At 36.8% G+C, this 27402-nt stretch overlaps 1 protein-coding gene across 1 annotated transcript in view; it reads left to right on the top strand.

Annotated features, from left to right (window-relative positions):
- The first annotated feature begins 3242 nt into the window (after nucleotides 1–3242).
- LOC131429798 (thioester-containing protein 1 allele R1-like) overlaps nucleotides 3243–27402 on the top strand; it is a 32152-nt gene continuing 7992 nt past the window's right edge. Inside the window, exons 1-5 of the mRNA XM_058594168.1 lie at nucleotides 3243–3327; nucleotides 3387–3579; nucleotides 15677–16346; nucleotides 16416–17065; nucleotides 17126–17326. Of these exons, the coding sequence (XP_058450151.1) occupies nucleotides 3257–3327; nucleotides 3387–3579; nucleotides 15677–16346; nucleotides 16416–17065; nucleotides 17126–17326 (1785 nt within the window). The 5' untranslated portion in view covers nucleotides 3243–3256. The remainder of the gene's footprint in view (nucleotides 3328–3386; nucleotides 3580–15676; nucleotides 16347–16415; nucleotides 17066–17125; nucleotides 17327–27402) is intronic.

The following is a 27402-nucleotide window of genomic DNA, read 5'->3' as shown; positions in this document are numbered from 1 at the left end:
TTTGTGAAACGTTCTACGGAAATGTTGTCTTCATAAGAGTTGTTGTACTAATTATTGCGCATAATTTTGCTTAACCAAGCTATTTCATATGAGCTACCAGTAAAAAGTTATGATTATTTTTTCATCAAAAACTAGTCAAGCTGCAAATATCAATATTCATTAGATGCCAGATCGATAAAAATGTATTCTATGCGGTTCCTGAAAGGTCATAATATAAGTAAAAATTTAAGAGAAAATTGAAAGGCTGTTATTTTTTTAAACTTATTTAAATTAGTTTTAAAAATACCTTAAAAAACCTCAAAAACATTGCACTATGATCCGAAACGGGAAATTAGCGTGACAAAAATATTTTCACTATTAAATATTAGTTTTTTGTAGTTAGTGCGTTCACAAAAGTTGTTTTTAATCAAATGGCGCTCCTTTTGATGAAAAATGTTACTAGGGTGGTCCTCATTTAGATTGAAATCTGAAATCTAATTTTCTTAATTAAACTCAAAAATAATTTTGTTGTGCAACAAAGTTGTAGAAAATTTTATTTTGAGCAGATTTGTTCAAAAAAGCACCTCTCTAGCTTTCCAGTTGATCGAGTTACATCAATTTTTCCGAGTAAAAGTAGTGTGGCTCCTGAAAAATCACTTTTTTTTTGTTCTCACTTTTTTGTGAAACGTTCTACGGAAAAGTTTTCTTCAGAAGAGTTGTTGAACTAATCATTGCACACAATTTTGCTCAACCAAACTTTTTCTACTATTATTTCGCTGAAGGAAGCATGTTGATACGTTAAGGCGTTTAAGATTTATGCAATGTTTTTGAGTTATTTGAAGGTATTTTTAAAACTAATTTAAATAAGTTAAAAAAATAACACCCTCCCAATTTTCTTTTAAATTTTTACTTATATTATGGCCTTTCAGGAACCGCATAGGATACATTTTTATCGATCTGGCATCTAATGAATGTTGACATTTGAAGCTTGACTAGTTTTTGATGAAAAAATAATCATAACTTTTTACTGGTAGCTCATATGAAAAAGCTTGATTGAGCAAAACTGTGCGCAATAATAAGTACAACAACTCCTCTGAAGACAACTTTTCTGTAGAACGTTTCACAAAAAAGTTAGAACAAAAAAAGTGAATTTTCAGGAGCCACCTTACTTTTATTCGGGAAAATTGATGTAACTCGATCAAATGAAAAGCTAGAGAGGTGCTTTTTCAGCAAAGTTGCTCAAAATAAAATTTTCCACAACTTTATTGCACAACAAAATCGTATTTGAGTTCAATTAAGAAAGTTGGATTTCAGATTTCAATCTAAATGAGGACCACCCTAGTAACATTTTTCATCAAAAGGAGCGCCATTTGATTACAAACAACTTTTGTGAAGACACCAACTACAAAAAACGAATATTGAATAGTGAAAATATTTTTGTCACGCTAATTTCCCGTTTCGAACCACTGTGCATTGCATAACTCTTAAACGCCTTAATGTATCAACATACTTCCTTCAGCAAAGTAATAGTATTAAATTAGTTCTACAAGTGTTTAATACATTGTCCATTCGAAAAATGAGACACACAAAAACTACAACCGAAAATAGATTTGTTGTAAGTCAACGCACTTCCTGAAACCCAAAAAAATCATTAGTGTGTTAAAATGAGTAGAATGTATTCATTCGAACAAAAACTCATTGTGCGTCGTTTTCCGGTTTGCAGAGGCTATTCGGTACACAAGTGGATGAAAAAGAAGGGCCAGTGTCATAGGCGTCTCGGCACGATGTGGATAAAAATATTTGCATTTTACTAACCTGCATCAACTTGTTGGAATGGTTGTCGAGATCATGAAAATTTTAGAGAAATTTTGAGTTCAATTAAGAAAGTTAGATTTCAGATTTCAATCTAAATGAGGACCACCCTAGTAACATTTTTCATCAAAAGGAGCGCCATTTGATTACAAACAACTTGTGTGAAGACACCAACTACAAAAAACTAATATTTGATAGTGAAAATATTTTTGTCACGCTAATTTCCCGTTTCGGACCATAGTGGAATGGTGTATAACACTATGGGTCTCCGAGGCTCCGTTCGAAAGTCGAGTTTTTCAGCAATTCTAATACCTTTCTATAGAGAAAGGCAAAACCATTTCTTTTATGCGATTAGAGCAGTTATTCGTACTTGAAGAAGCGGCGTTTGACGTCCTTTGGCTTCAAACCATACGGCACCCAATTGCCTACCTTTTGAAACCATCCCATTGCATATAAACGTTGGAAAATGACTAGCTGAGTAACTTCGAGTGATCTTGCATGTTCTTCTTGCGTTTGCAATGGGCCGTGATTGAGCAATTCCTCCAATTCTTCATCTTCAAAATTTGGTGGTGCTCCGGCTCGTTCTTCGTCTTCACAATCAAAACTGCATCTTTTAAACCATGCAAACCACTTCCGACATGTTAGCTCCGATAGAGCATGCCCGCCATACAGTTCCACCGAAATACAACGACTTTCGGCGGCTGTTTTCGTCATATTGAAATAATGCAGAAGAACTTCCGGAATAAAAACTATTCGCCAGAAAAATCGTATTCATCGTAAAAAAAGTATTGTTGCCTGCAGTTCTGATAAATGACACAGACTGATTCTGATACTGTAGGACAGTAGCTTTTCAACGCATGTTTGAAAAATTTCATGAATTGAGCGGTTCAGTTTTGAATGGCCTTGGATCTCCTTTATTCGAAATAAACGAAATAGATTATTGAAAAATTATTCATATTCATTACATCAGATTTTTTTTTCAAAACATTGTATTAAACATGCTTCAATATTATTGTTGATAGTTTGGATTTTCGAGACGGGTTTGATAGAAACGGAAATGAGATATGTTGCATTCTTTCAAAGGCACTCTTTCCCCAAATAAAAAACCTCGCAGCAGAAAGCACTAATGAATAACTAGTTTCACTATTTAGTCTATCCACTCTACTAAAGACTTTGAAAGTTAAAGAGCCATTAAACAATCGATTGACATGAGCAGTTATCGGAAGCAGTTTAAATGTACTGCCACTGAAAATCACTCGTCGACTGGGGAATCCCTTTCCGCGGCGAAGCAGGATTTAATCTTCACGGTTCATTCGCGAGCAGTACCGGCGCCAGGAGTCGACAACATTTCACTATGACTGCTCACAGCTAACAAGTTTGGCTCTGTTAGTTCGGGCGAAGATGGTTGTTCCATGAACACAATGCATTCTGTCTCAGTGTCTGCAGTTCAATCGAAAAAGTTACGATGAAGAGCAGCCTTTGGGTTGTTTGCTTGTTTCTATTATTTATTCATGGCGATGCCGTTCTCGGTGCCGGGTAATGATTATATTGTGAATAGCTAATGTATAAAATACATTTCTGCTTTGTCTTTGAAGAAACTACATAATAGTGGCTCCGAGTTATATCCAGCCAAATCTGTCTTATCGGCTATCGATATTAACGTTCGCCCTCGATGATCCTCCAAAACTGCATCTTTCGATCGAAGGATTCTCGGATAGTGGCGAGGAACTTACAGTCGAACAGAGCCTTCAACTCAAGTCAGACGAAATGCGACTAGTGAATTTTAATGTAAGTATGATGTAGTGGTTTACCATATTTGCCTGTATTAGTGGTTTGATGCGTAAGGCGTTGAAATTGCGGACATGTAGTCATATGTTCGAAACCTCACCTGGATAAATTCCTAGTGTCAATAGAATCGTAGCACTAGCCATGCAATTTGAGTGCACACTAAGAAATAACTGCGGAGTCGTCCAAGACTTAGGTTTATTCTGATTTTAATGTTGACAAATCTATGAAAAATCTCTAAGCTTAGCTAGCTTTTGTTAAATAATGACTGACTGAACAAAATAAGTACGCATAAAAAATCCCATAATTCGTGATTCATAAATTCTAATATGTTCATAAATGGCTGCTTCACTGTACTTTTATTAAAACTTCAAAATTAGATGGTCACATTTCTCCACTTCGAACGAAATCTCGAGTCTTTCTCTTGATGGAGCCCACCAGCTCACGAACAATGGAAACGGATACGGGTACACTGCATTTCCTTCATTTTGACCGACTTTGATAATTGTCTTTGGCAACCTAGCGTGCCCCAGGTACAAAGATGTCGCGTAAAATTCCATGAAATATTCAGTAGAAATTAAGTCGTGTAACACAATGTGAAGTAACACTGAAACTTGCCCTATTCCCGAAATATCTGCATCGAAAGACCGAAATCAGCATTGTGGCGAAAAAATTAGTTGAATTTCTAATTTTAGTTAGATAGTTTTTGAGACAACTAAAAAAAATCTTACTTCTGCTTATGTAGATTTTTTAATTCACCTTCTCTTAATAAAGATAAAAAATGGCTATTTTTTTAGTTGAATTCAACAATTAAACGTACTGTCATTTCTTGATGAAGGCACACTCCATTTCAATTCAACTAATTTTCTAGTTGAATTAGAAAAATAAAATGTTGTTTTCAACCAAGTTGAATTAGAAAAATAAAATGTTGTTTTGGCTTCTGCTATCTGCAGCTGTATGGTGCACTGTAACCGAAAAACGTTAATACTGTAATGACTACTAGTCACTAGTTGGCACACTACTACCGAAAAAAAATGTACGGTCGCGGTTGTCTTTTCTATATTGGCAGATATATATACGATAGCGACTTCATGTGTTGTATTGGAGGAAAAGACATAAACGCAACATAAACATCTTTTTCATAAAATTTTTCTTCTAAATCACTGTTTTCTTCATTCAACTCCGTGAAATCGACTCTTTAACTGAAAACTTTGAGCATTTGGAAATCAAAAACCGAATACAAGTAGTACTCCGGACGGCGTATCCCGAGCGAAACACACTACACACTATACTTTTTTTACGGGTGTCGGTAAAAATTTTACTGACTTTCAAACAGCTGAACAGTCAGTAAACAGTTCAGTAAAATTTAAATTTACTGAATGATTGGTAAACTGGATCGCCACTACGAACTGTCAAAATTTACTGACTTATTCATCACCTAATACCGAAGTTCGGTAAAATTTGCAAAACAAAACGTAAAAATTGAATTTTCTGAATTTTTCTATATTACTAAATCTGTAGTATTTGATACCAAATACTATGAAATTAAAAAGGATCAGCGAAAAATAATACACAGTTTTATTCGGTGATATGTTAAGTCTAATGATTTTTGAATACATTACTTAAGACTACGCGTAAATTTTTCTCCCGTCGTTGTTAAGGCAGCAATGCCCATGAGCGAATATATAAATATAAAAAAAAAAATTATCCGAAGGACGACAGTCGACTTTCTCCACATTGTAGCACTCAACCAGTATCTTGTAGAAATATTGATAGTCGCCACTTATTTTCAGGCTCCAGTTTCTCCAGATTATAAATGCTTCAGAGTTGTCCGCAAACTTGTCTCCTTTAATGTGTAATGTGGGTACGTCATATGATTGCGGAAGGATGTCATCCTGTGATGTATAAAAAATATTGTTATTTTCGATGAAATTCTATACTGTATTATATTACCTGACACCATTCTAAGATGCCCTGGAGAGGATTATCGTTGGCAGCGCCGGATAAACGCAATCGTTTTGCTCCGCGACTCGGATTTTTCATCCGAATTATAGCTAGAGCCCTCAACAAATCTGTATAGAAAATTTTCATATTAATTTCGTATATACGTTTTTCGATGCAATTTATTTACCGTTAGTGATGTGTGGTTACGTTTTATGTGCCACGTAATGTGCCGTACGAGCCCTTCCACGTATCCCGGAACAGGTTTACGACAAAAAAGCACTTTGCTTCGTACTTGCTAAAAATGAGAAAACTTTGAAAATATTATAAATGTACTTACTGAACAGCTTCTTTACTTCTTCATCCGCAAGTAAGTCCAAAATATTGTCCATTTTAGCTGCAGTGTGCACTTTTCCGAAAAAAGCACTAATTTTTACCACTGTTAGTACTATTTGAACTTTAAAATGGCGACACTTTTGACAGGCTTTATTTTCTCCGAAGGCGTTCAGTGAAAATTACTGAAGCTCAGCACTGTTTACATATTTTTTCGGTGTTTATTCATTAACCACTGAGAATCGGTGATTTTTTTACGGAATGACTTGGACGTGATGACATTTCAATGTTTACAACATACGTCAGTAAAACAAAAAACAAATTTTCAGCAAAATTATCATGGAATTACTGACAACTCGTGCATATTTTACTGATGTCGGTAAAATGGAATTATTTAACGATTTTTTCTGCTAAAATTTCCTTTTACAGATTAAAACTGTAAAAAAAATTACCGAACATCAAAATAAGAATTCAGGGTGTATGAAATAACAAGAAGCCACAGAGAAGAGCAACCGCCTACTACGTGTATTCTACACAAACACTTACTGGTTTGTGTCCAGGATATTCGCTAACTTAACTCATTCTCTAAAAACAAGATTTTTTTGTAACAAAGTAAATTTTGAATTTCAACTAATTTAATAATTATTTTGGATATTTTGTTAAAATCAACTAATCCAAAAACAGTGATACGAATTAGGCGCAGAGTTAATTTCGGTCGTTCCGTCTAGAAGTATTGCACAGAGTTCTGCTATTCTGATCACTTCAAGATTTAGTGCAATGATTTTCGAAGCCATCAGGTTCAGAATTTCAATTTGCACAACGTGTTTTAGCCATCAATGACGATCCCGTTTCAAGCATTTTGCATCCTCTGTCCGTGTTTTGCCGAATCTATTTAAGCGTGCTAAATTTTCCCAGAGATGGGTGAACCGATTTTAACAAACTTATGCTCGTTTGAAAGCTACTGTCGGGCCATTGAACAAGTTCAAAGATCATATGGCTGAGACTTTTGGTTCCGAAGATATAATGGTATAAGTGACGTAACCAACAAAACGCGTTGTTTGTTTATCGAACAAGTTTCTCGGAGATGCCCATACAGATTTTAATAAGCTTAGGCCCGTTTGAAATCTATTTTTAGGCCATTGATCGAGTTTGAAGATCAAATGGCTGTGACTTTTGGTTCCGGATATATGATGGAATAAGTGACGTAACGGACAAAACGTGTTGTTTTTTTTACCGCGTAAGTTTCTCGGAGATGGCTGAACCGATTTTAACAAGTTTAAACTCGTTTAAAAGCTTCTATTGGGCCATTGATTAAGTTCAAACATCAAATGGCTGTGATTTTTGGTTCCGGAGATATAATGGTATAAGTGACGTAATACCGTTGACAGACATGTGATTTCCGTACAATGATTTCTGTACAACGTTGTACGCGTACAACAATGAGGTGACAGACATGTTTTGCGCACAGAATGAATGTACTGTGAGACTCAAAATTTAGCTTAATTTCCCAGCTCCGATAATCGATAATATAGAAACCAAAAATTTTTGTGGTTTGAAGTGTATTACTAGCAACTTATTTATGACAGATATAATCAATGTCTCTCTTAGCTATTAAACAATTTGTGTGTGAGTGTTCATTGGATGACAGTATCACTCATATCAAATTTTATGGTTTGAAGGTACATTTTTGACCCGTTTGTTCTGGGATACAGGATTTTTTCCTTCATTGTTTAAATGTAATTAGCATTAGGGAAAACTAGATGTTCATAATTTTTATGTTCTACCTTTACATTCACTGATAAAAATATAAAACAAATATAAATGTAGAATGGAGGACATATGAAATGCTTTTAGAACTAATTTTCGGAACACGAGCACTATTTTTTGCAACGACGCTGATTTCTAACAAAAAGGTGATGAATCACTAAATTTTGTTTGTAAATCTTGCCGACTTTTGCCAAATCCGCATAAATTTCAAGGTGTTTAGTCATAATTCCTTTTTCACCCGCATATTCACGATAAAAATAAGATCGCATAAACTATTAACATTGAGTCTCAAAATAGTAAATAAATCTAAGATCATCAGGAATCAGAACAAATTGGCTCAAATGGCACACACATATTTCAGAAAAATTCTATCAACGTAACAGTTTATTCATCACGAAATTGTCATAAAAAGGATTATGTTCATCATAAAGCTGAATTTAAAACCTTCTTGAATTTTAAATCATTCCGAAATAGATTTGACATAGGTTTGATGCTTCACTTTGCTTCATAAATCTTATGAAAAATGGTCTACTACACTGGAATATAAACTCATAATGGTTTTAATAGATTTTTTAGGAGTTTAAAGTTGTTAAGCTATATTTATGAAGTAACACTGAAAACTATTACAAGTATTTCTTAAATTGAATATGTAACTTGGTACGTGATCTGCTTCAACTTACTTACACTGAAAGACATGATTCACTGTTCTCTCTATCCATACCCAAAATAAGACTCTTTCTAAACAATTTAAAAACAAGTTTACTTTCCATCCAATGGCATTCAACCCGATGAAACAAGACGAAGTAATAAGAAGATTTAGAGTTTCCAGAAGTGAATATAGGAGACCAATGTGATAAATGAAATTTCGATAGGTCATCAATAAACAGAATGATTACACAACTGATTTATTGATGTATTGGATATTTATCGTTTATTATTACCACATGTGCAATCAAAATATGAATCATTATGTTTTTAAATCCATTTCAACAATAATCTTACTTGTTATTGAATAGAAAACAATTACTCAATAGTGCTGATTTTCTGTACAAATATGAATAATTTATTTTCCTTTTTTGTATTTCAAAACTTCTTCAAATTTATTAATATTTCTTGGTTTGACTGCTTTTTGAAAATATGCTGCAAAGTATATAAGTTTTGTGCTGCTTGTTGGGATTTTACCAAGAATATTTTTTTCAAAATAAAACGAAGGTTGTTTATTATTTGATACTCAGAAGAAGAAAATATTGTTTCATGAGTTCACCATCGCTCGGCAATGGCGCTGGTAGCAGTAAACAGTTATGTGATTTTGCACAGTACAACGATAAATGACCGTTGTACGGAAATCACCGTTGTATCATGATGCTCGCGTGATACCACCGTGATTTAGGGTGACAGACATGTGGTTAATGGTGTACAGTGATACCGATATCACATGTCTGACATAAGCATAACCGACAAAACACGTTGTTTTTTACCGCTCTAATGTGCCAATATTTTTGGATCACCTCTGATTTCGTAAAGCGCTAATGCTCAAAAGTTTAAGTACCTCGAAAAAAGTCCCCATGCAAAATTTGAGCTAAATCGGATATACCTAAGGGGAGCTGCCCGGCGGTTAAGGTTTTAAAATTTTCAATCTTGAAAAATCACCATAGGGGGGAGTACATGAGATTTCCGAAATTGAAAATTTTTTTGATGTCAAACGTCTTAGAATTGCATGAAACGTCGAGATTTAGTGTCATCTCAAATAATTTTTTTAAATTGTCTTTCTGGGTAAATTTTGATAGTCCAAGAAAGTCGGTTTTTTCGAAAAAAAAATTTTTTCTGATTTGATGCTAAATCTCGACATTTCATGCAATTCTAGGACTATTGGCATCAAAATTTTTTTTTCGATTTCGGAAATTTCATGTACCCCCCTCCCCCTATGATGATTTTTAAAAATAAATGAAAATTCCACTAAGTGGACTAAGAAGGGTTTTTTAGATTAGCATAACTCTTCTCATACAAATAGGCAACGCAAATGTGAAGCGCTTGGTCGAAAAAATGATGCCTACTATGTGACAGAAACACTGCAGCATGCTTTTGTCAACTATTCGATTCAATCTGAATCAATTGGTGTCAAAAATGAGCCCAAATTAGTGTCACAAATTAATAAAAAATATTTTTAGGAAACTGTTTTGAAGAAAGAGAAAGGCATTACCACACCAATAGGTGGATTGAGAAGGGTTTTTTATGTGCATTCATTTGATTCTGTGCACTCGTTCGACGGAACCGACATCCCCTCACCATCATTACCATTATTATGTCATTGCGAACGTTTCATTATAAAAAGGCGGGTGGGTAATGTCATAGACATAACTGGAGGACGTGAATACGAATAAAACTGACAAGCTTCATTCATACTACCGGATATAGATAATCGTTCATATTAGTAGATTTTGGCACTTTTATTGTTTACAGAATTGTTACGGTGCATCGCTACTGAAGTAGAAATTATTAAGCTTGAGCTTGTGCTATGGGTGCTACTCCGTTACTGATTGGGATCAGCTGAGAATTATTAGATGATCAGACTTGGGACTGGAAAATCATCCTTCAATGTACAACTTCTGATAATTCCAGAGTTCCTGGTGCCGGCCAGGCCCGAATGTAGATCAAATAAGGACTGGGAAGGGATTTTAGTGCAACACTTGTTGTTACCGTAAATACTACTGCGCGCTATACAAGTGTCACGGGAGAAGGATATTTGTTAGTATAAATTTCAATAATGGTAGTATTCGCGCGCGACTTAGTATGTTTCGGTTCAAGATGCTCACAGACTTCCCGAGTGAACGTTTCAACAATATCCGATACTGAAGTCCCGATTCACAGTTCTTATTCGTGGAAACTTAAAGAATTTATTCTAAATGGAATTATCCGCTACAAAATATACCAATAGGATTTACACAAAATAGTTGATTCATTATTGTGACATATTCTATATATTATATTAAATCATTTTAAATCACCAAACAAAGGTCAACAGATTTCACGCGCATCTTGATTGTTTATTATTTCGAATTTATCATTTAATTGTTTTTTTAATGGGTCATATTGGTTATCTGGGTAGCCGGCTACCGAGAAAAAATTATTAATTTATCAAACAAACAAGTAGTTCCCTACTATTTCTTCAATACACCGATTTATGTTATCGCTTTTATTAACATTGTAATATTATCGGATCTTCGCAATAGTCGATTTTTATTATTCAATTTATAATCTTGCAAGACAAGCAATAACATGGAAGAAGAAAATCTACCAAATGAAACTTTTCTCAGAAGTTAACCGGAAATTGGTAAGCTGAATGAAGAGATAATTTAGTAAAATAGAGTACTTAGATGTGAAACGTTGAAAAAATCTAATAACTGAAGGGAAAAAGAAATTCCGGCAATTGTCGCCTTTTACGACATGAAAGCAAGTACACAGTGAATCTATTCTTGGTTAAGTTTGTTTCCGCCGGATTCCACACGGCTTCTAGGCTGGCACTGCCCGGAGAAAGATAATAGGTGCTACCAATCTCCTAGTGGACCACAAAGCTATCTCTACTAAAATAGAACTTATTGACGATTCTACCGTACAATTAAATATCACGGAACAAATACAGTTTTTTAACCCTTACTCTGCATTCTGGTTCCGAATTTGATTTTAGAACTGAATTCCAAACTTGAAATCCGAACCATAGTAAACGAACTGAATTCAGTTCCAAAATCCAGCTCCACAATACATGTTTCGAATTTAGTACTGAATACTGGAAATGAATTCTAATATTGAATTTAGGAGTTAAATTCGAAAGCTGAATTCAGGAATTAAATTTTTGTTCAGAAGTCAGTTCTAAAATTCAGGTTCGGAGTTCAGATCTAACATTTATTTCCAGAGTCTAGATCTAAATTTCATATCCTGAATTTTGTTGATGAATTCTGAACGTGAGATCATAAATCAGATTTCTGGATTCAAATCCCGAGCCTAAATTAAGGAACTAAAGTCTAATCAAGAAACCAGTTCCAGGACCCAGAATTTGAATTTAGTTCCCGAATCATAGTTTTAAATTCTGAGCCTGTAAAACTGGAAGTAAATTCAGAAACAGAAGTCTGAAATTAAATTCTAAATCTGAAATTACGTTTAGAATTCAGGTGTACCAGTATCCAGGTTTTCTGAGTTCAGTTTTAAAATTCAGTTCTAGAATTTAATCCAAAATTCAGTTACGTGCTCCTGCTAGTGGAAGGCGACTGCTCGCCACGACGTCCGAGAGGCGAATCGGAGTACGACCTGACTATTTGAGGCATTATACCACGCGTTATACCATTGTTGATGCTGTTTGTGGAAGATCCTTACCTTTTTACCTTTTTTTTAAATATAAAAAATAGGTATAGAATTCGCTCAAACTTTAGAAAAATTTTCCGAGGCCCGGTGGGCCGAATGTCATATACCAATCGATTCAGCTCGACGAACTGAGAAAATGTCCGTGTGTGTGTGTGTGTGTGTGCATCTGTATGTGTGTTGACAACTAAGAGGTCGAGATCTCAGAGATGGCTGGACCGATTTTGATCAAACCAGTCGCAAATGGAAGGTGTCCCCGTCACCCAGAACGCTATTGAATGGTTTTGAGATCGGATGTTTACTTTTTGAGTTATACGAAGTTTCATGTCAAAATTTTCTGTCACAATTGACCTTGAAAACAGAATATGTTTTCAGACTTAGATTCCGCACGGTAATAGCTATCCAACAAGCCATAGATTGTTAAAATCCGTCCATTTTTAACGGAGATATTGAAATTTTTGTGTAAGGGACTTTTTCCCCTATTCCAGCAGTAGATGTTTTGAGTGCTGTCTGGCAGAAAAATGCAAGGGAGCAACATAAAACACGATTTTTTTATACTGTTACATACATTTGTTTCTAAGTACCCAAAAGACTGTGTACAGCACGATATTTTGCTTCGGACCGATTTTAGCACGGTTCGTTTTTGGCAACGTAATCGTTCGAATATGCTATATGTAAACCAGATGATGGCAGAATTTTCGAGCTGAAAGCAATTCCATAATTATATTGATTTAAACTACTTACATCAATAAATGCTGGAAGAACATAACAGCCTTATACCATTCGAATCAGTTCGTCGAGATTAGCCTATGCGTGTGTGACAAATAATTTCACTCAATTTTTTTGGAGATGACTCAACCGTTTTCTACAAACTCAGATTCATATGAAAAGTCGTATACTCCCAAACAAGGTTCCTGAATTATGTTAGGTTCCGACCTCTGGTTCCAGAACTACAGAATGATACGTGAAACGAAATTAAAACTGTGTAACTCATTTTTCTCGTAGATGGCTGAACCGATCTAATATTGAAATGAAAAGTTTTAAGATTTTATAAAACATCTTATTTTTCAGTCAGATCCAACTTCCGGTTTCGGAGATACAGAGTGATTAGTATAAAAATGTCTATTTCACATAAATTAATCAGGTTTATCGGGTTAGCAGATTTGGATAGTCGATAACCAAATAAACTTATTTCATTTTTGGTTGCATTCAGTTTTCGTTTCGGAAGGCACCCAAAAATTTAATTCGCACTACGATTCCTCAAAGATGTCTACATTGTTTTTCAAACATTTTGAAATAAATGTAAACTATACAGCTCAAATGAATTTGTCTGACTTCGGCTACACCGAATTTCGGATTCCGGTTCCAGTATCGAATCGTTTCTCAAAGCTCAATCGTTTTTTCAAAAAAAGCCAAATCGAATTTCAGAAACAAGAGTTCAAATAAAATAAATCCAATTTTATCCAATTCTGACTTCCGATTCTGGAATTGTAGGATGATGAATTTTTAAAATTCAAAGCGATATGGAAGATGAAAATCCCAAAAAGCTTTAAAGTTGGACTCAAAAATATTGCAATTTATTCGTCAAATGGCCATACGATTCGGTTTGGGTTATGCTTGTTCCTGAATACTGGCTCTGAAAGTACATTAAATTACCCTAAAATCTAAAGTGGAAATTACTTCGACATATCATGGATCCGATTTGTAGTTTCGACATTACAGAGTAATGAGTGATTAAAATCTCAAATTGCCATTTAAAACGACAGACATTAGAATAAAGTCATGAAAACTGAAACACCGAAGAATATTCATGCAAAAAACACATGCGGATTGATAAAAAAAGGTATCATCTCACTTCTAGGTGGATTAAGCACGTTTTATACTAATACAGTTGAACCAAAGATAAACTCAAGATGGAGTAGTCTGCGATTTCTTATGTATCATTTGAATAGGACCCCTCGATGAGCTCGGTTCACTGTCAGTTTCAGTCTTATATTAATAAAATATTAAGTTACAGTATGAACGATATTGAGCAATTTTGCCCTATATCCAGTGATTCTAACAATAAGGAAGTAAAAACTACTTAGAACCATTGTCTAGAACTTATTCAGTTTGTTATTGGCTCATCCCATGAAGCATTAAAGTCACTTGTGGCAAAAAATCATTATGTGCTGAATGTAAACATAAGTTGGCTTCCTTTGTAACTTGTATTGTTTCCATGGCATTTTGTCGGAACTGGTCGACGCTTATTAACAGAGGGTCAATAAAATTACATTATTACTGAACCAACTGGTTCACGATTACTGACCCAACATTTTTCAATGGATCGTATGGGGCATTGTAATCTTGAGTTTATCTTTGGTTGAACATCGGAACTGATATGTAAAGAGTGTTCCATATTTTATGTCGGTATGTGAACGGTATGTTTTCTTTGATATTTTTATTCAGCTTTGTTCCTTACCATTTTTTTAGACTAGTTTTGAAAACAATATTGATTTAGTGGCTGCTTTTATTAGCAATTACAAAATGACTCCTTTTTTCTGTGTTTGCCATTACCTTTTCGATCATGTTTGACTTGAGCTTGTCAATAGTTTGATGCTGGTTGGCGTAAATCAAGCGGAATGCACGTTGACTTAACACAATGGAACGACTGTTTTCGATATGAAGTGTCACTATTTCAGTGCGTTGTTTCGGTATGAAGCGATCCTTGGCAAAAAATGTGCTGAATTGACATTTCCAAAACATAGCTGATGCAATCACTCGGTTGGAAAATGTGAAAGTTATTCAGCGTTTACATACCGACATAAAAGATGGAGCACCCTGTACCTGACTACCTCAAAACCGTCGTCACGGGTACGCGAAAGGCAAGGAAGCGTGATGAGTTTTCCTCGTTGTTTCCAAAAACTTAAGAAAGCATCAGTTTTTAGTTATTTATGGCAATCTCACACTGTTGAAAATTTTATCATTCATTGCTGATCATATTTCTGATGGCATGGAGAATGAATTATGTTGTTGCGTTTAGTGCAACACTAGATATTCACGATTGAATTCTAACCATTCTTTCACAGGGAGAATTTTGAAAATGCGCCCCATTCTAAAGTAAGACGCATTCACGTCAAAATGAGTTTTTCCATTTTCACTTTATCTGTTCTATCCACAATACCCTCATCTCAACTATCGTCTTTCTCTAACCAGACAAACCGAATGTCGGGTTAGGAATTTCCACATTCGGAATCATCCAAATGGGGAAAGCTTCACACTCACAACTCGACTATCACCGGTCCTGGCCCCGCCGCATCGTCTACTTTGTAATTGTCCACCATATCTCGATTTATCAAAATTACAGGCAATTCGAAGGATTCCTTAACACAAAGGACAAAATCAATTTTGTTGGAAAACTTGAGTTGTCATCATCGAGTATATGACAAATGGTTCCGTTTTCCGGCCACAACTACAAATCGCTTGCCAAATTGTGGCCTTCTTCGCGAAACTCTTCGATTACTTTGGTCAAAATTGCATCAGTTGTTCTCTATAGAAGTGTAAACAAATAACTGTTAAAGATTTTTTTTTATTATTATTAATGACACTTTACCATCTTTGTGGCATTCGTGTCAGGACTGTTAAAGATTATTGTTTCCTAACACTAAGGGATGTTACAATTTACTTTTAGTCAGTCTTTAACCGGTTTTTCTCTCTCTCTCTCTAGACTACAGCTGTACCACCTGGAAGTTACAATTTGAAGATTCAGTCACTATCCGGGTACAAAATCGTTCGAGATTATCCACTCAAATTCCAACTCGTAACGGATTTGATTCTAATTCAAATGGATAAACCAATCTACAGACCAGGCAATACGGTAAAGTTCCGAATTCTAGTGGTAGATCAACAAATGAAGCCAACGAGGTCAATCCAATCGATTCATGTAACTGTGTTTGACCCGGAAGAAAATGTAATACTAAGTTGGCCGTCTGTCAAGTTACAAAATGGTATCTTTCAATCGCAGTTGGAGATTGCCAACGAACCGAATCTTGGAAATTGGAGCATAGGAGTGAGTATTCCTGGAAAAGATCATTCACACCCGTTTCTAGTGGATGACTATAAGCTACCTAAACATGACATAAGAATTAGTAGCCCCAAGGTAGCGACTCTCAACGACGACACGTTTCTAGTGGATGTCGACGGTCGCTACATATTCGGAAAACCAATCAAAGGAGATATAACTGTCACTGCCCAAGGTCATCGGAAGCTCAACATAACTTCCAGGTTTCATGGTCTTTTAAGAGCTAAATTTAATATTCGTGAGTTGTTTGGTTTTGATGAAAGCGAAAATCATCAGTGGATTCAAGTCGACGTCAGTCTACAGGAAAGGCATTCAAGTGAGCATAATTCATTTGTTTATTAGAACTTATCAATATGCTAACATACCCTTTATTCATTATTTGTAGAAAAGATGTTACATTCTACAAAATCATTCCAGATCTTTAAGACCCGTCATATTATCAACTTACAAAAATCGTCGAAATACTTAGTTCCCGGTCGGCCTTACAATTGCTGGCTGCACATAGGTTCTCCAGATGGCAGGGAGCCAAACATTGCTCCGAATGAAAAATTCTCTGTAAGCATTGTTTACACTGGCAACAACCAGTTCACTCAATCCGAGGAACTGAACGTCGATACGTCCAATAGAAATACCATTCCTATGACGATAAATGTTCCAATACTAGCGGCAGCTGCCGAAATTGATGTTACTTTCAATGGAAGTGAGGCCCATTTCTTGCTCGAGAAAGATCGAATAAATGCTCCAGATACTTTTCAAATTTCACTTTTGTCCAATGATCAAGCGGTACTGGGACAAACAGTTTCCGTTCAAGTGCAATCATCGGTTCCTGTAAACCGTTTGACGTATTATGTGGCCTCGAAACATCGAATAATTCAAATTGAACAGATCAAAACCAACAGCAGTACGGATGTGACTTTTAATGTACCAGTTACAGTTGATATGATTCCTAAAGCAAGGATATCAGTTTTTTCTATTCAGCATAATATATATCTAAGTGACAGCATTGATTTAGATGTACCCAATTTGCCAAATTCAGTAATATGAACCTTACTTAGGAACTATTTAAATATACTAACCATCATTGATTAATTTTAGATCGCATTAAGTCTCTCCGAGCAGAAAGTTACTCCGGGACAGAGAGTGAAATTTATTGTTCACTCTAAGGTTAAATCTTCTGTAGGCTTGTTAGCAATCGATAACAGTGCATTGTTACTTAACAACAAGGCTTTTTTGACAAAGGATGTGGTATTTAATGAATTGCTAAATCACGCTACTGATGAAGAGCCAGCTGCACAGGTGAGCATAGCATTTTTTTTGTTCCGATTACAGATATTTTTATCTTAGGGTCAATCACCTTTCGGAACAGAAAAACTTATCTTAACCATTCTTTTCAACATTCCTATTAGTGTTCCCAAAAGCTAATTTATATTCTCCAAATAACTCAATGATTTTACCGATCGATCCATCCGGGATTTTCAGGGTTGAATTCAGGGCTGTGATTAGTTCTAGTCTCATGATGGCCCTATTGGATTCCGCTGGATTGGAGGTATTGCATTAATTCATTTAGCCGCCCGATTCGTGTAATGCGCTGTTTTAGCCACCTCAAACATGAGAAACAGACGTTAATGTGTTACATCATTTTTTGTTATCATCAGTGCTGTAATCATCTTCTTCACGTTTTGTCTTTGAATAATTATCAGTTCATATCGAAGTACTATTTTCTCTAAGCAACTTAACATAATCCGCTACACAACGTTTACTCTTAATGAACTATAAAAATACTACGCCAAAGTATACTTCAGAAGTAACTTGGGAGCTCAATACTATCCGTGTCAACATAACCTACGTAATTGTTCTTGAAGTCATCACCAGGGCTTGTATTGTGAATCCTCAAACGAACGAAGCAACAAAAAACATCTGCTGTGAACACTTTGCTTGACATAGCTGAATGAGAGACCTATATTAAAGAGAAACTGGATGCGTGAGAGTATATGCTACTGAGCAGACCAATTCCCCTTGCCAAGTAAATTGTCTGTGCTCTCAGTCTCAGTTAACACATGAACTAAGCAATCCATGACAATGTAATGAAATGAAGGGTTCGCTCTCGTTAGTATTGTACGAGAAAGAAGACCTTGCCTCACGGCGTGCTACAAGACGCGAAGCAAAGTCATATAGGCAATGTTTACGGTTTATTTTTAAAGTGTAGGTTTACAGAAATCATTTTAACATAGTGTTAGCATTCCAAGACCAAATTTGATCACATTTCAAACATACTTTAAACATTTTATAGCAGAAATTTTGCATTTGAGTCCATTTTCAAAACGGTCAATTTGTTTCTTGGCAGTTTACACTGTGTATATATCCTAGAAACACTAAAAGCAATGTTCTTTAAATAAATATTCATCGGAACTAGAAGTTATGAATCTAGTTTCCTCATAAGAACCTTTCATCAAATGCTAATCTCATGGAGCATAGGTCTCAGCAAGCGGGCATATTCATGAACTAAAGAACGAACGAAGCAGCTCTCCTTGCTTGGGTTGCGCTGTGAATTCAACCTGACATACGAATGTGTGTGAATAGCACAGATGGTGAAACCCTTTTGTTCATATTCGTTGCCTCAATTTGCAAGCCCTGATCATCACTCACTTTTTGCATATGGTAGATCTTGAATTTTTATACAAATTTTGTATGTGGAACACATATTTGTTTTCTATATAGAGGTGACAATCAGAACTACAGTGAAATCATGTATAAGTCATTGGAATTAATTCGGACCTTATTTTGCTAAATTTCGTGATTTATTATGAGAGTATTATCACAATACCGTTATTCAAACCATTGTACACCGTTATCAATCCACTTTTCGCCATCTTTCTGACAAATCTCGAATACCGCGTTGAACAAGTTCTTGTTCTTCAGATTCGATAAATGGGTCGATACACTTTTTGGTCATTCCGTAGTTTTTGAAGTACTACACTCAAACCTCCTTTTACGAACCTTATATATGTATGTATGCTTGCACACTCACTCGTCTGCATATATGTGTAAATATTTATACATATAATTGATCGCTTTTACTTCACCAATATTTATATGTATTAAGAAATACCAATATTTGCACACATGTGTACGTATATTAATACATATATACATATATAGTTACGTTACGTACTTTGACAAGTTACATACCATAAATCGAAAAAAATGGTAATCCAATCGAGCAATGTCCGGTGAATATGACGTGTGGGGCAGAACTTCAAACATGGACTCTTCCAGTGTCAGTAAAGTAAAATCTCTTTGTCATGGCGATTGTGGTCGCATTACCTGCAATGCTCTGTTCGAACGCATCAATTGTTGCATGGCCACCTCTGAGGGAGATCATGGTTTTGAAGGAGTAAGCGACATATCAGTTGGAAAGCATCGTTCTGATTGGTCATTTAAGTGGGGAACTCTTTGAAACGATTGAAAAAATGGTTCATTTTTTGCCTTTCTCATATAGAGAGGTTATGCAATCACTGCGAAAACCGACTTTTCAACCGAGGCCCGGATGACCGAATGGCTTATACCTTAGCTGGCTTAGCTCGACGAACTGAGCAAATGTCTGTGTGTGTCAGTCTGTGCGTGTGTGTCAGTCTGTGCGTGTGTGTATGTGTGTATGTATGTAACGGTAATATGCACCCGCTTTTGGAGATGGCTGATCCGAATTTCACAAACTCAGATTCAAATGAAAGGAGTATCATTTGGATCCGACTTTTGGTTCCGGAGTTATAGTGTAATATGGAAAAATTAAGTATAAAATGCACACTCAATTTTCTCGGATGTGACTTAACCGATTTTTATAAAATAAAATTGTTGTTCAGAAACAGAAAAAGGAACGATCATTTTTTTAAGTATATGTTGACTGTCTTTTTTCGTGTTGTTTTGAATAAAAATAAAACATTTCAGATCCTTTTTATGCTTTTTAGGGGGTTACGTACTTCTCTGTAGATTCGCGACGATTGGATAAATAGTTTATGTGCTTCAATGCTGGGTGCGAGAAATCCAAAAAACTATATATCTGACTATTCGAAGGTCGACTTTGAAACTTTGAAATTTTGCGGCGCGCGAGTCTTGTAGAAGCTTTCACAGTTCCGCTTTTACTTTGAATGGCCAATCGGAAAGGTGCTTTTGAGCTGATATGTAGCCTAGTCCTCCAAGACTACCATCTCAGTTAAGGAAAACCAGTAAGCCAGTAAAGCGTATTAGATTTAAAGTAGGCGAAATAAGTCACTACTTGTTATAAGAATTTCAATCATACATACTAATTATTCATTGTGTAAAATCAATTTTTGGTGTTACTGCAAGCTTATAGATCGAAGATGATGTCAAAAGGAGAGCAAGTGCGAAAAGTAATTATGAGCGATCGCAATGAAAATCCGGATCAGTCAGTAAGTGTACTTGTAGAAAAGCTTGACCTTTCTGAGTTCGTCCCGAATTGAAAGTTTCAGATTGCATTTGAAGTAATCTTTCGCCTTCCTAGCTTTTACGGGGATGTATTCAACTAGTTTCATGCGAAAATCCCATGCCACAAAATATTATACAAAACTGAAAGTATTGCATTTTAGTCGAGTACAGATCTTCATTCAAGGTATTTCCGGCTCTATGTAGTAAACGGTCAAACTCGGAAGGGTGATTTTTGCTGCCATCTTTTTGGCAACACTGTTTTTGACAGATCACGCGTGACTTGTGTCATTGTCAATGTTGTTCAGTTTGGTTTATATTTTAATCATGAATAGACTTACGAACGAACAACGAAGCTCATTTCTGGTTGAATGGATACGTCAACAAGCAAAATTCCCGCATCTGAAGTGAAGACCAGCTAGAAGCATTGCAAAACCTACCAATGCATCCCAAAGAAGTCACTGGTGTGAATTATGGTCGGTGGTACTTTCCGGCCGTACTACTTCAAAGGCGACGATGGGCGGAACATTACTGAGAATGACGAGTGATGATTGACGATTTTTTTTTGGCCTAAAATGGAAGAATTGTATATGCCTGACATGTGATTTCAACAAAACGGTGCCACATCCCACACGGCATGCGAAACAATGACCTTCGGTGAACAGTTTATCTCATGTTTTGGACCCGTCAATTGGCCGTGTGATTTAACGAGTTTGGACTATTGCTTGTGAGGCTATGTCAAGGCTCATATCTACAAGGATAAACTAGCAACGATTGATGATTGGAAGCCAATATTGAAGCATTTTTTTGTGAAATACCAGCCAATATGTTGGAGAGATCGCGCCAAAATTAGACCTCGTGCATGGGCCATCTAAAGCAGAACCGCGGTCAACATTTGCAAGAAATCATCTTCAAATCAAATCTTATACACTTAAGTCTTTTTTATGCGAATTTACGTACCGCATAAAAAAACCGCAGAACTCTGAAAATTCGCGTAAAAAAACCGCATAACTCTGAAACTTCGCATAAAAAAAGCGCATAACTCTGAAACTTCGCATAAAAAAAGACCTTAGTGTACCTCTTAATAAATCACCCTTTGTTACATGATCTAATTCATTTGTGCTTTTCTCTAGAAAAAAAAACAATTTTGTTGTGAATACGACTCACTTTACTATGGGGTGCCTTTTCAAAATTAGCCATATGGAAGAATGGGCAGAACTTAATCGTGAATATCTCGACTTGTATTAATGATAGCAACATAATTCTTTCACCATTTGATCAAAAATATGATCAGGAATTTAGGATAATATTATTAACAGTGTGCGATAACCACAAACAACTCAAAAATTAAGTTTTCTTGAAATTTGAAAACAACGCGGAAAACTCTTTACTTTCGCTTGGGTTTTTCGCGCAAGGACGACGATTTTGAGGTAGTCAGGCACATATCTTCAACTGAATGCGTATAAAAGGGGAACCGTGGTCGAAAATCGATCACCCTGATTCGTCATCTAACACTCGATGTGGATAGACGAATAACCTACTACGACTAATTTCGATTTTGTTTTATTTTTTATTCGCAGTTGTCTACCTACCCAAGCTATGGGTAAAAACCGCCATAGATCCGAGAAGGATCCAAAGGATGCTAAGCGTCTGAAGCCAAGTGATGTACAGGTAAACGACCGTTTGCTGAGTAAAAACCAATATGCTGATCTGCCAGTAGATGTCGAAGAGGAACTGCAGAAGAAGGAAAAAATGCCGCCTTTCTACCTGAAGGGCTTCCCACCAACTCTACGCTCGGATTTCAACACACTGATCAGCAAAGGACTACAGGCAACAATCCGTTTATGTACTGAAGGCTACAAAATAACTGTTCCGGCTTTGAACCACTACAAAGGAGTGGAATGCTATCTGAAGCAGACAAAAGCGGAATACTTCACACACGATATTGCCGCCAACAAACCTATGAAGGTTGTACTTCGAGGACTACCCGACATGATGGAAGCCGAACTAAAGCAGGCACTGTCGGAGGCTGGACTAAAGCCTTTGATGGTATTTAAAATGAAGCGCCATAATACGGACAAAAAGTTTAGAGATCAACTGTACCTGATTCATCTTGAGAAGGGCTCCATCACCATGAGTCAACTGAAAACGATAAAATCGTTATTTCACATAATCATCGAATGGCAAAAGTATAAACCGGTACATCGGGATGTCACACAGTGCACGAACTGTTTGAACTACGGCCATGGAGCGAGGAATTGCCACATGAAAAGTCGGTGCGGGAAATGTGCCGAACCACACAATACCAACGATTGCCTACTAGATGACATCGCTGTAAAATGTGTGAACTGTGATGGCGACCATCCATCTACTAGCAAATCGTGTCCCAAACGTGCTGAGTTCACAAAAATTCGACAACAGGCGTCCCGCAAACAATCAACGCGCAAGAATGTTCCACAGAAGGATGAAGTTAATTTCCCACGGCTCCCACCGAAGAGGGCTATTCCGAATTTGCCGCCACTTCCTCGCAGCAATCCAAAAGATTCAGCCGCCGGATCACAAAAAGAATCTTCCTCAAAAATCCCTCCTGGATGGGGCAATAATCAACCACAAGCAAAGGATGACTCTGGTGATTTATTTTCTGCTGAACAACTGATCGTCATTTTTGAAACAATGACAACAAAACTACGAAACTGCAGAACGCGGTTAGATCAAATCAACGCCTTAGGCAAATTCATCATCGAATATGCAATATAATGAGTTGGTTATAGTAAATTGGAATGCTTGCTCACTCAGGAGCAAAACTGCTGAATTGTCCGACTTTCTTCAAGAGAAGAATGCCGATATTGCTATTTTAACTGAAACTCATCTTAAACCTGAAATTTCTATTTTTATTTCCAATTACAGGATTCACAGGCTCGACAGGGCAACTACCAGAGGAGGGGGAGTTGCCATTGCCATTAAACGATCCATTCAGCACAGGCTTCTGTCAGCCTTTAAATTGCAACTCATAGAAGCCATCGGAATTGAGATTACAACGACGATGGGACCCATCATCATCATTGCAGCGTACTGCCCCAAACAAACCAATCTTCGAGATGGTACGTGTGCATCATTGAAGCGAGATCTGGCTATGCTCACTCGACGACAGAACAAATTCATCATTGCTGGGGAACTGAACGCACGGCACGAGCTGTGGGGAAACAGAAGACAGAATCGAAACGGATTCGTACTTGCCGAAGATTACGAAGCTGGACAATACAACATCTTCGCTCCGGATCAACCAACGCGACTTTCCAGATCGGGAGTTCATTCCATTTTGGATATATTTATCAGCAACATCGCCATAGACAGCTCTCCGGTTGTCTTCTACGAGCTCTCTTCTGACCACTTTCCAGTAATATTGACGTTGGGATCTTCACCAGAAACAGTGCCTATTCAACCACGGAGGAACTATTATCGCACCGATTGGATCCAATTTCAACAAATCGCCGACCAACTTATTAATATCAATGTTCCACTAGATTCCCCGATGGAAATCGATGCGGCCCTATCTTCCTTCCAGCATTCAATCACAGTCGCTCGTGATAGGACGGTTCCAGTACAACATATGCCGAGTTCCTCTCTTCAAATCGACAGTGTCACCAAGAAACTCATCCGACTTCGGAATATCTACCGGAGGCAGTATCAACGAACTGGCATCCTAGATAGGAAGACTACTTATAACAACTTAACTAGGATAATCCAGGAAAGGATATCTGAGCTTCGCAACAGGAACTTCCAGCAAAAGCTTCGAGAAATTCTCCCACATTCAAAGCCCTTCTGGTCCTTAGTGAAGGTGCTTAAGAAAAAACCGAAGCCTATTCCTCCTCTGATGTCACCCCAGGACGCAGCTGAAGGAATACCTTTAATCACACCAGTAGAGAAGGCAAATGCGCTAGGCCAGCAGTTTGTGTGTTCTCACAATTTAGGACTCAACATTGTTAGTCCACATGAAAGAGCCGTTGCAGATAGAGTAGCTGAGGTTGACCAATCAGACAGCTTAGTTCCTGAGGAAAGTAGAGTCACTGCGAATGAGCTGATGGCTTTTGTGAAAAAATCCAAAAATATGAAGGCCCCCGGTTTCGACAACACATTCAACATTGAGCTGAAACATTTGAGTATTCGCTCATTTGTCTTCTTAGCAAAACTTTTTAACAGGTGCTGGGAGCTTGGTTACTTCCCTTCAATGTGGAAGTTAGCTAAAGTTATCCCAGTTTTGAAACCGGGGAAAGATCCTTCCTTTTCCAAGAGCTATCGGCCCATCAGCTTACTCTCTGCCCTATCCAAGCTGTTTGAAAAGTCAATACAAAGGCGAATTCTTGCTTTTGCAGATGAACAGGATATATTTCTGGAAGAACAGTTTGGGTTCCGGAAAGGAAGATCCACCATCCACCAGCTCACAAGGGTTAACAACGTCATCCAGCAAAACAAATCAGTGTCCAAAACGACTGCCATGGCAATATTGGATATTGAAAAGGCATTCGATAATGTGTGGCACGATGGACTGGTGTTCAAACTGCATCGGTATAATTTTCCCATGTATCTTATTAAAATTATCAAAAATTATCTTGCAGATAGAGCATTCCAGGTTTCTCTGAATAATGCACTTTCAGAAAGATTTACTATTCCTCCTGGTGTACCTCAGGGAAGTATCCTAGGTCCCATTCTATACAACATTTTCACATCAGATATCCCACCTCTTCCAGGTGGTGGTGTTCTGTCACAATTTGCTGATGATACTGCCATTCTTTACAAAGGTCGTGTCATGAATGCTCTGAAAAATAAACTACAGACAGGTCTGGACGCTTTAACGGAATATTTTACAAGCTGGAAAATTGTGATCAATGCAGCAAAAACTCAGGTCATCTTGTTTCCACATTCAAGATCTCCAAAACTTATTCCATCAGACGAATGCAGAAAACGATTCGGTCATGAGGTCATTCAATGGTCCGATGAAGTTATCTATCTAGGACTCACCTTTGACAGACATCTGATATTCAGGTCACATGTTGACAAAATCGTTCAAAAATGCAGCATACTCATTAGGTCTCTGTATCCGCTGATTTGTAGAACATCTAAACTATGCCTGAAGAATCAGATGGCTGTCTATAAACAAATCATCTACCCCGCAATTGAATACGCAGTCCCTGTTTGGCGGGGTTGTGCATGAACACACAAACATGAGATTGCTTCACTGGATATACTAGAACAAAAATTCGAACAATACTGCACGAAATTTGAAGAGAGGTGCTCAATCTCTGAAATACAAATAATTCAAAATTTGTACGTATTAGGTTAGGGATAGTTATAAGTAGGTAGACATTTTATAAATAATTAAAATAAATATTATGATTAAACATTAGTATGTAAAACAAGAGTTAAAACACCTAATATTAATAACGAATCGTATGAACAACAAAGATGAAAGGCCAAAGGGTCAAAACACTTGTACAGTAAAATGTTGATGTAATACACAAAAATAAGATTAATAAACAGATATTTATGCAAAAAAAAATGCGAAAATCGATCATTTCTTTTCGTGCGTTCGGTGGAAGCAGACGTCGTGGGAGTGGAATCATCAACCAGCAGCGACGGAGAATGCACCTTCTGCGTGGTTAAAACCTGAAACGCTCAGGTCGCATCTCTCATTCGCTTGCTGGCCATCAATGCGTGCTGGAACTGGATTCTGGAACTGTATTCCGGAACTGATTTGAGTTTCGAAATTGCAGTTCTAGAATTGAAACTGGATTCCGAGTCTGTTATTGGATCTAAATTTAGGTCTTGAACTCAGGGTCCAGTTCTCTATTCCAGACTTCTATTCGGTTCTTTTTAAAACCATAATAATCTTAAAGAATGATGCGGAATTTACTTTACTGTACCTCTATACAACCCATTTTTGTCGTGAATACGACTTACTTTACTATGGGGCGCCTTTTCAAAATTAGCCATATGGAAGAATGGGCAGAACTTAATTGTGAATATCTCGACTTGTATTAATGGCAGCAACATAATTCTTTTACTATTTCATCAAAAATATGATCAGGAATTTAGGATAATATTTTGAACAGTGTGAGACCACAAACAACTCAAAAATTAAGTTTTCTGAAAATTTTAAAACAACGCGGAAAACTCTTTCATTTTGCTTGGGTTTTTTGCGCAAGGATGACGATTTTGAGGTACTCAGGCACATATCTTCAACTAAGCGTTATAAAAGGGGAACCGTGGTCGAAAATCGATCATTTCTTCTTGTGCGTTGGATGGAAGCAGACGTCGTGGCGAGAAGACGCATTCAAACAGCGGCATCGGAGAGCGCACTTTCTGAGTGGTTAAAAACCTCAAACGCTCAGGTCGTAGCTCTCAATCGCCTTCCGGTCGTTAAGGCGAGAAGACGCATTAAACCAGTTTTGCATCATTTGCCACTGCGAGCGGATGTGTCGATTTGTACACAAAGCTAGTTTCAATTCAAGCAAGAACGATTGTATCAGCTGCTGGTGCTTTGCATCGGAGAGAGAAACGAAAAGTGGACAGCATTATATAAAAGCCGTTCTAATGGCTCTAAATGTTATCTAAAGAACTATTAAGATTACTTCTTTGCAAATCGAAGGTAGAAATCATCAGTTTAGTAAAAATCCAAAATAATTTGATTTGCTTCGTGCACTTTTCGCTGTGCGAAAATCGTTCGAGATAAATGTTCCGAACTATGCTAAATATCGTAGAGAATTCCACAATTTGGTCCTTCTAAAAGGCAGAAATGAATCCTGTTCAGAACCTTGATAGTTTCTTTCAATGAAATATGCAAATCCGAAATGAGATAATCGACGTCAAAAATCGTTGAAAATTTTAGTAGTGAAAAGGGGGAAAGTTTCGCAATTCACACAATCAATTAACTA

Source organism: Malaya genurostris, chromosome 2 (assembly GCF_030247185.1).
Source record: "Malaya genurostris strain Urasoe2022 chromosome 2, Malgen_1.1, whole genome shotgun sequence".
NCBI lineage: Eukaryota > Metazoa > Arthropoda > Insecta > Diptera > Culicidae > Malaya > Malaya genurostris.
The sequence above is the reverse complement of the archived record's forward strand: the minus strand, read 5'-3'. Positions and strand labels throughout refer to the sequence as shown.